General features: G+C 57.2%; 1 protein-coding gene across 1 annotated transcript in view; it reads right to left on the minus strand.

The window, feature by feature from the left end:
* Positions 1-8475, minus strand: part of Cplx1 (complexin 1) — an 18008-nt gene extending 9533 nt beyond the window's left edge. Inside the window, exon 1 of the mRNA XM_010641645.2 lies at positions 8376-8475. Coding sequence (XP_010639947.1) covers positions 8376-8406 — 31 coding nt within the window. The 5' untranslated portion in view covers positions 8407-8475. The remainder of the gene's footprint in view (positions 1-8375) is intronic.
* Positions 8476-9751: the final 1276 nt, after the last annotated feature.

Here is a 9751-nt window from a genome sequence, read left to right on the forward strand (position 1 = left end):
GGGATTGAGCTCAGGACCTTGCATTTGCGAGGCAAGCAGCAGAACCACTGAGCTAAATCCCCGGCCCTTGTGTCTCAGATTTAGTATGGGCTTCTCAGTGGTGGCACAGAGTTGGCTCTTGACTTCTTTATCCAATCTCTTCCTTTTAGACCAACTATTCCCAAAAGACAGAGAGAACTATTGGGAGCCATTCTACATAATTTTGGGGGAAAATCACAGTTAAATTATGATTAGGCCTAGTCTTCTGCCTTCAGGCCAGCTATGACATGCCGAAACACAACTGTATTTTTGGCTCTGATCACAGCTAAGACCTCATTGGTCCTGTGATGCTGTGACATTCAAGGGCAAGATTACATCAGGTGAAGACACCCTGGTTTCTTGAGAACCAAGTAGTAAGAGAAAGGTTTCACCTGAGGAGGGACAAATCCCTTATCCACTTAGCTCATCCCACCTGCTGTCGTTAAGAACGTCCTTGCTCATCTCACCATCCTCATCAACATGAGCTCCTCATCCACCTAAGATCCTCAGCAGCATAAGATCCTCATGGTGACAGCATTACTGCCGCCCTCCAAGGAGACATCTGATACTTCTTCCAATGATAAGATCCTTGTCAGTTATTGTTACTCCCCATGAACGCAATTGGCAGCTCAGGTGCCTTCATCTTTGCTGCCCAGAGCAGCGCTGATCAGACCCAGAACCCAGCCTCCTCACTAAGCCTCTTTTCCTGTCTTTATTCTTTAATTTGCCTTGTGCTGTCATGGCTCATAGGAGACCAGGACCCACTTCACGGGTTCTGGTAACATCCTCTTTCCCTGTTCCCTACAAAAAAAGCCATAATCATGGGTACCAGTCAGGGTAACAAGAAAGGCATGGATTGTGGGGAAAATTATCCTTCAACTAATGCTCTGACCTCACTAGACAAATAATAAGAACAAGATAGAAAAGAACCAACTGTTTCTAAGTAACCTGACCAACCCAGAACAAAATCCAAGAATGTATTTAGGAAAATAAAGCTGTCTAGCACCCAAGGCGGTAAAATCTACAAGGCCTGATAGCAAGTCCAAAGTTTCCAGGCATGGTAAAGAGGCAGGAAAACATACTCCATAGTGAAGACATCACAGCCTAGCCCTGCAGTCGGACTGCAGGAATGCACACAGTGGAAACAACACCGACCACCCTGAAGTCAACAGCAAATGGCAAACAGGAGAAGGCATCAGTAAATAACAAAAATTCATGTAAGATACATCAGTCATCAACAAACATAATGCTGATCACTAGACATTCAAAATTTTGCTGCCCAGATGGAAAATGTGGAACTACATCATTATTCAGAATTTGTACTTAAAAGTGGAACTGAGGCAGGAGGTTGAGGAAGGAGAACTGCTTAAGCCTAAGATTTAAGAACAGCCTGGACAACACAATGAGATGCTATCGCAGAAGAATGAAAGAAACAAAGGGAGAGAGGGAGGGGAGCTTGATAGCCCTTCTAAGTCAGCAGTGGTTTGACGGGGTCTGAGTTGATGTGTGCTCGATGCCGTGCACTCCCAGGACAGTTTGGGGATTTGTGACTAGCTCTGCGTCCCAGACACACCGACAGGACATTGTGGCTTTCTGAAAGACTGTTCTGCCTCAGCCTGGCTGTGCCCACCTCAACGTGACAGGAACAGCCCCTGTGCCCCACGGCACTTGTCACTACTCCAGCATGGGTTAGCGTCCCCTCGCCCTCTGCTCCCACACAGGCCCTGTGCCTCTTCAGGGAATACACAGCCTGACTACGGCCCTTGTCCAGGAAGAGCCCGAGGCTGCTCAAACCAAGGGTGTGTGTAGAGGGCCTTCATCGCAGTGTGGCTGATACCCTAACCCCCACTGATGGTGTCGTGGTCATCAGGGTCAGAGACCCAGGTGAAGAGACCTCAGTGGGCTCATGTGTGCCTCTGCCAGGGGAAGACACAGGAAGGCCATGGCCGGTGTCCCTCTCTGCTGCCCTCATGGACACTCCATCCTTCCTCCCTCAACCACATCCCCAAGCTGACTGACTGAGGCTGGACCAGCAGGTCTGTGACACAGCAGGGGTCTCATGCTTCCTCGGGGAGACTGAGCTGGAGATGTCCCCAGCAGTGACACTGTGAAAGTCCGTGCATCCTGAAAGAAGAGCCTCCTTTGGTCCCCGGGCCAGCTGCTCTCACATCTGTCTCTGGGCTGCCCAGCGTCCATTTCTGGGGAGGAAAACTGCAGCCCTCATGAAAGCCAAAGTGCAGCTTTCTGGCCACAGCAGGGCCAGCCAGGTGCTCATGGAGTGGGGGACCAGCACCCAGGGAAGGTCTCCAGCAAGGGAAGAAGCTAGGGACAGGCAGACTGGAGGGCAGGATGAGATACACGCTGGAGATGGGGTCAAATGGCACATCTCTGCCTCAGAGTGGCTGTGGACAGACTGCTCAGGCGAGCAGAGAGGGACCTACACGAGTGCCTTTACCTAAAACGGCTCTCAGGATTAAAGATTAAAGCAGAAAATTTGAATTCAGCTGAAAGATCAGAAGATAACCTTTTGGCATTACCCCAGAAAGTAGAATGAAAAACAGAGGTGGTCAACAGAACAGGAAACGTGAAACACGGGACTGGTGTGGGGCCACAGCTGAGTTTAGGTTCACAGAGGGGACAGAGGAGGGGGGACAAAAAGAGCTCAGGCTGCAACAGACACAGTTCCTCCAACACCTGCCAGGCAGAACTGAGGGTGCTGGGGCGGGGGGCGGGCCAAGGCTCCTGCCCTGGGGACCCTGCCCAGAAAACACCTGTGTCCTTGCAAACAGCCTCAGTGCAAATCCAAACTAAACAACACCGAGTTCGACCTCACTCCAGGAAGCGCAGCCGTCATCAAGAAATCAATGCTGGCGAGGCTAAGGGGAAGAGGAGCCCTCGTGCATTGTTGGTAGGAGCATAAACTAGGAAAACCATTGTGGGAATCAGTAAGGAGAGTTCTCAAAAGGCTGAAACTAGAAGCTCTGTTTGACCCAGCTATTCCCTTGTAGGTATCATCAGAAAGAGTAACACATCATGTTACAGTGATCTGTGCATGCTCAAGTTTACAGCAGCACGATGCCTAACAGCTCAATCTTGGAAGCAGCCTGCGTGTCTCTCAAGACATGAGTGGATAAAGACAGTGTGGGATTTACACACAGTGGAGCACGACTCTGCCATAAAGAAGGATGAAATTTGAGTCGTTTGCAGGGACATGGATGCACCTTGAGGCCATAATGCTAAGTGAAACAAATAAGACGCACAGCTGAAATATCATGTGGTTTCTCTTTATGAGAAAGCCAAAGTATAAATAAAAATCAAGATAAAAGGCAGACAACAGGAAACAGGGAGATAAATCTTTTGCAGTGGGAAGGGGATGGCAGGGGGAGAAGAAGCATTGGGAGGGTTATACACAGACCAGCTCCACACAAGGAATGCAGTCACAGTGTAGTGTAAACATGTAGAGGTCCCAGCAGAGACGACTTGGACTGAGATCACAGATCCACGGGTGACTGTGTTTCAGTTGAAAGTAAAAAATATTTTTAGAAAGTACACAAACTCCTGCAAAGATTCAGCACCCCCAAGTACACAGATTCCACAGCATGAATAAGATTTCAAAAAGAGAATTCAGTCCAGTGCACACATGAAGATGAAACAGGGTCTCACTAAGTCATTAAGTTGCCTAGGCCAGTCTTGAACTTGCGATCTTCCTGCCTCAGCCTCCCAGATTCCTGGGATAGCAGGCGTGCCCCATTGCACCTGGCAAGGAAGTGTCTTCCAGAGACAACAGGGTCAGCTAGATCTGCTGGCAGTGGGGGCACTGATTCCCTGGGTGCCTCCTGCAGAAAGAGGAATGGGCTGTGTGCTTCTGAGCAAAGTGCAGCCACACAGCCCCAGGAACCCCAGGTGGGGGCCACTGTAAGAAATGCATCAGGGTGGAATTCCAGGCAGAAGTTTGAGATTATGTGAAAGGAATGTTTGGCGTTTTCTGCTTTACAACAGGGTCTCACTGTCTCCAGGCTGGTCTTGAACTCAGGCACAAGTGATCTTTCTGCCTTAGGCTCCTGAGTCATTGGGATGGCAAGTCCTAGAAGCCTGGCTTCTAGGAGGGATTTCTGAGTAAGAGTGAGAAGGATGCACAGGAGACATACCTGCCACCGGACCAGCACCTCCCCACCCTCCCTGCACAGTCCTGGCCCCAGAGAGCAGGGCTCAGGTACAGCATGGCCACCTGAGTATCAGAGTCCTCCTTTCTGGGCCAAGGAGCATCCAGATCTCAGGGTCCTGGCAGAGATGCCAGCTGAGCAAGACCAGGTGCTGAGTCCCAGGCCCAGCCTCTGCATCCCACCTGCCACCCACTGCTCAGCCAGAGAAGAAAGCAGGGACGCTTGGGCCCCTGTCCTGGCTGTTCACTCCTGACCTGGAGTGGACACAACCCTGCCTCAGGGAGCCACTGGACTGGCCCCAACTTCCCCACTATCAGCCTCATGTTGAAGAGCACAGAGCCTGGGGCCCTGCAGGGCATGTGGCCCAGGTCCCAGAACTGATTGAGGCCCACAGTGCCGTCATGGCCCGGGAGCCCAGCTTGCTGGCTATTTTCTGCCTATTCCTCTGGATTTTGCCCAGCAGTGCCCCCCAACACACACAAACACACCACTCTGCCCCTGAGGATCCCCAGGTGCTGCCACCTTGGCCTGGGGAGAAGACACACAGGGACATGGATGAGATGAAAATGCCAATTAGTGACCCACACAGGGCCAGGCTCAGTGACAGATGGCACAGCCACAGGCTTCAGGGTGGCTGTGACTTCAGCACCCACCCTCACCTGATGTGTCCACAGCCACGACTCAGCCCAGGCACTGGACTCTACAATGGGGCTGGGTGCTGAGGAAGGGACCAAGGGCCAAGGGTGAGGCTCAAGGATGGGGAGGCTTGGCAGTGGGTGTGTGCAAAGGGCAGGACACAGACAAGGCCAGCAGCGCCCAGCAGCGCCCAGCAGTGTCCGTACCCGCACCAGTGTCCAGCACCACTGGTCCCGGAGCCCACCCCTCCCACAGGACCAGCAGGCTCTCTTTGCCATGCAGGGCTATCTGCCGTGCCAAGAAGAACCAGAGGCCCTGAGCCTGCACGCAGGAAGGCTGTGCTCACCTCCCTCTAGGAGTGGAAAGGGTTGCAGCTCCAGCATCCCCGGACATCCCCAAGGCCACCAGCTGCTGAGTGAGGGCAGCCCCTAGTGGCCGCCCAGGCCCCAGCATGGGAAGGTGGGGCAGGGTCTGGAGCCCTGGGCCCATGTAGTGCTGCAGGGACTCGGGAGGACTGATGGGGTGCACACAGGCTCCCCACCCCTGGGCCCTTCTGGGGGAACTGAGCTCTCAGCGTGGACCCTGCATTTGCTGCCTTTGGCTCTGGCTGGATGCTCTGTGTGAGGCTTCGGTAACTCCTGCCCGAAGTGCCAGTGTCCCCAGTCTGTCCTGCAGAGCGTGTGTCTGTCCAGGAGGCGTGAGCCCTGCACGCCTGCTGTGCGCTCACACTTCATCCCCACGGGATCCTGCTGCCACAGAAGGCTTCCTCGGCAGAGCTTCAGGCCCTGCCTGAGGGGAGCCGTCCTGGAGGGCTCGGGAGGCGCCTCCCTCAAGAGTACTCCAGCCACCGTGATGTGGGGCGAGAGGCGATTCTGCCTGGCTGAGAGCACACAGAGCGCGAGTGTTGGGATTTCAGCCTGAGTGTTTGCCGAAGAAGGAGGACACCCTGCTGCTGAGGGCTCATGCTCAGGGAGCTGAAAACTAGCACTTCCCACGCAACACCCTGCCCCTTGACTGGGGGTCCAGATGCCCACCTTGGTCCCCGCCTCCCCAGCCACTTCTCTCCCAGGATGCCTAAAAAGAACCCCCCAAAATTTACAAACATCCATTGAGTTGATAAGTGGCTTTCTTAGCTCCCCCTCTGGGGCGTGATGACAGACGGAGCAGCAGCAGCTACTTTGACATTGTGAGAAGCAGGTTGAGCATGAAAGCTGCACCAAGGACAAGGGCGGCACCTGCCACTACCAGGTCCCTGACTGCAAGGATCAGCCACCCTGGGACACCCTGTCACCTGGCTACTCAGTCCAGGAGCCTCTTTCTCCCACACACCCTCACGGTCCCCGCTGCACCTGGTGCTCACTGTGGCCCAGCTCAGCCTGTAGCTCCACTGTCCCTGGCTTCCAGGACACGCCTCAGCTCGTCCAAGGGCAGGGAACACCAGGACCCCCACTGGAAACCAGGCAGGGCAGACAGGGCAGAGGTGGCCTCATGGTCCCCAGGAGGGGCTCAGCATCCAGCTGCTAGGCAGCAGAGCAGTGGTCCTCGGTACACAGATGCCAAAGCCAGCCGGGGCCTGTGGGCACTAGGGCCTGGGCTTCAGGGATGGCAGAGTGCAGGTCACTGGGCTGAGCTCCCAGCCTCAAGCCTTACCACTGTCCTCCGTAGCACAGCACCAGTGGAGCCCAAGTGTCCTGAGCTGTTCCTGAGGTTCCTGCAGCGTGGTGGGGGACATGCAGCACGACCGAGGCTGAGCCCATGGGCAGGGCCAAAGGCCCCCATCCAGGGCCAACCAGGCACCTGTGCCCCGGGACCTCAGCGCAGTCCTCAGGCTTGGCTCAGGTCCAGAGACCTGGACACCATGTGTCCCACCACCCCTCCCTAGGTGGGGAGACAACCTGAAGGCTGAGAGTGGCCAGACTCAATCAGGCGCCATTGCAGGGAGCTCGGAGGTGAGGACTGGCCCAGGGTCCTTCCCCAGCCTCAGTCCTGTGAGGTCCGAATGCCGCCATTAGCACACGGTCCAGCCAGACTCTGGCCTCAGTGTGCTTCGGATGAGTCTCTGTCTATTTCTATCTGTTGCTGTCTCTCTCTGTCTCCCTCCCTCGCTCAGAGCCTGCTCTGTCTCCCTCTAACCCGTGTGTGTCCGGACTCCATTTCCTTTCTTCCTCAGTCTGTTTCTAGCCGTCCTTTCCCTTCTGTCTCAGTCTCTCTGGGGCCTCCTCTGGCTGCCCAGTGTCAGGCATGGTCCGTCCCTGGCCTCTGTCCACTTGTGGCCTCAGTCTGGGTTCTGCACCTTGACCCCTCTGGCACATGCACACCGGAGACCCTGAAAGCAATGCTCATAGATGGGAGGAGCCTGGAGCCTGGTGGCCAGGTGGCTGCACCCAATTGGAGCAGCACCCACATCTCCGTCACAGCACACACCCAGGGCAAATGTGTCTCCCACCCTGTGTGCCACCCTCCTGAGGCTCCCGGGGAGTCAGCAAAGCCCTCCCTGTCGCCGCTGCAGGAGAAACTTTGGGCTGAAGTGGAACAAAGAGGGAACCCAGGCTGGCAATTACCCAGCTAATTTCAGCTGTGTAGACAGGCAAATCAGATATTCTGGTTTCCTCAAAGCCCACTTCAGGACCTGATTTAGCTGCCTAATTAATTATCTGGAAGCAGCCTGAGACTGGCAGGGTGGAACAGGGTCCCATCCAGCTCAGGCTGCTGGCCCTTCACATCGCGGTGACATCACCAGCCTCCTTGGAGCCAGCAGCCTCCTCTTGGCCTCAGCAGGGCGGGCAGCAGCCAGCATTCCTCTGGACTGAGGGAGGTGCAGGGGTCTCCTCAGTGCCCACATGGCCCCCATCCCTCCCTCTGGGACCCTTGCTAGCTGGGGATCATTGGGGCAGGCATCTCCCACAGGAGCTCTGGGTGCCCCAGGCGGCAGCTCTGAGGTCCGAGACCCACCCAGAACAGTGCCAAGGCCCCGAGACCCACCCGGGACAGTACCCAAGGCCCCGAGACCCACCCGGGACAGTACCAAGGTCCCATGTTGAGCTGACAACCTGGCCTGACATGCCTGTGCCACCAAGTGCCAGCCTCTCTGCCACGACCCCTGATCCTCCCCAGACCCTGAGGCCACTGTCCTCTGTCAGCTCCAATCCTAGGCCTGGCCTCTGGCCATGAGGATGGCCCAGGTGGAGACAGGGCCCCAAGTTCAGTGGCAGTCTCAGGCTGCACAGGCCAACACACACAGAACAGGCTGCCTAGATCCTGCAAAGCTCAGAGTCACATAGCACCTTCTCCTGTCCTGTGTCCAGCCAACCCTGGCTCCCTGGGCATTGTGCTATCTCCACCCAGCTGAGTCCTGGCCAAAGGGCATGGTTGGCTTTAGGCCACCCTGAGCCACCCTGCTGCTGCCGTGGCTTCCCAACATCCCCAACCTGGTGTGGTCCAGCCTGAACATGGGTGCAGGGAGTTGAGGGCACCTTCCCCTCTGTCCCCTGGTCCCTCGCCCCGGGCATTGCCAGGTGGGCTGGGAGGCATCTGCTTGTCCCTGCCCAGCCCTCCTACCTCCCAGAGCCTGTTTCATCACAAACTCCATGATGATGGCTTGGTTCCTCGGTGACCACTGTGTCAGACCTCACATGCGCGGAGATGGAGTCCCTGCTGGGGAGAGCACAGGGTCAGGACCTCCCCAGACCCTCGCTGTCCCCTGGTCCTGTGTGGACCCCACTGCTGGGCTGTGGTCCTCACACCTAGCCCAGGATAGGCAGCCCAGCCCCCAGATGGCCCGAGAGTTTTCCACCTGGGCCTAGGTTTCTTCAGGAGCTTTTAGCTGCTGATGGGGTCTCACGACTGGGGCTCTCCAGAGGAGCCTGGCATCAGCCTCCACGAGGCAGAGATAGGGCCCAGGGCGTTTGAAGGTCGCTGAATGCTCAAAGTGGGCTCTGGACACTGGCCCTCTGGTCCTGGCCATGTGTGGGCCAAGGGTCTGTCTACAGGACAGGGGAAGGGTCAGGCCCTTTGCCCTTTCTGCGGCAGATGACTGCCTCTGGAGGCTGGGCTGTGTCCCTGGGTGACTCCAGTGACCCCTACGACACTCAGCACAGGGCTGGGACGGAGGAGGATGGAGGGGAACAGAGGGGAATGGAGGAGTCCAGACCCCAGGGTGGTGGGGGCAGATGGCATGGGGTGGGGTGCCAAGAATTGGTGCCTGGAGGGTGATTCTGTGGGGGCCTTCCTGAAAGGCCACAGCTCTGCGGCACCCTGCCCTGAAGGCTGTCACCTGGCAGGGAAGCCCTGGTCTCGGGGGACCCACTGTTTCATGGCTGTCCCTGGGCAGCTGAGGAGACCCTCGTGGGAACTTGGTGGATGGGAGGTACCCCAGATGTTGGTGCTTTTGCCCCAAAGCTTTTCTCTTCCAAACTTTGCCCTGCTTGGGGGAGGGGACCTGAGAGGCTCTGGCCAGGACCTGGGCTCTGCAGGCAGGCAGGGTGCCGGGCTAGTGGCCTCAGGGTGCCCTGACAAGGGGAGAGAGATGGAGAACCGGGGCGAGGAGGCGCCGGGGCTCAGAAGCAGCGAGGGACCGCGGGGCTGCTTCAGCACCGAGCGGCGGACAGCGCCCGCCCAGTGGGGCTTGGGGGAGGGGACCTGAGAGGCTCTGGCCAGGACCTGGGCTCTGCAGGCAGGCAGGGTGCCGGGCTAGTGGCCTCAGGGTGCCCTGACAAGGGGAGAGAGATGGAGAACCGGGGCGAGGAGGCGCCGGGGCTCAGAAGCAGCGAGGGACCGCGGGGCTGCTTCAGCACCGAGCGGCGGACAGCGCCCGCCCAGTGGGGGGCAGGGGCGTGGGGGGTATTAAGGGGAGCTGGGTGGGGAGCGGGGTTCGGGGGAGACCAGGGAAGCAGGGGCACCGGGGGCGCCGGGTGTCAGGCGGGATCTGGGGAGAC

Source organism: Fukomys damarensis, unplaced genomic scaffold (genome assembly GCF_012274545.1).
Source record: "Fukomys damarensis isolate Sample0158 unplaced genomic scaffold, DMR_v1.0_HiC HiC_scaffold_35, whole genome shotgun sequence".
NCBI lineage: Eukaryota > Metazoa > Chordata > Mammalia > Rodentia > Bathyergidae > Fukomys > Fukomys damarensis.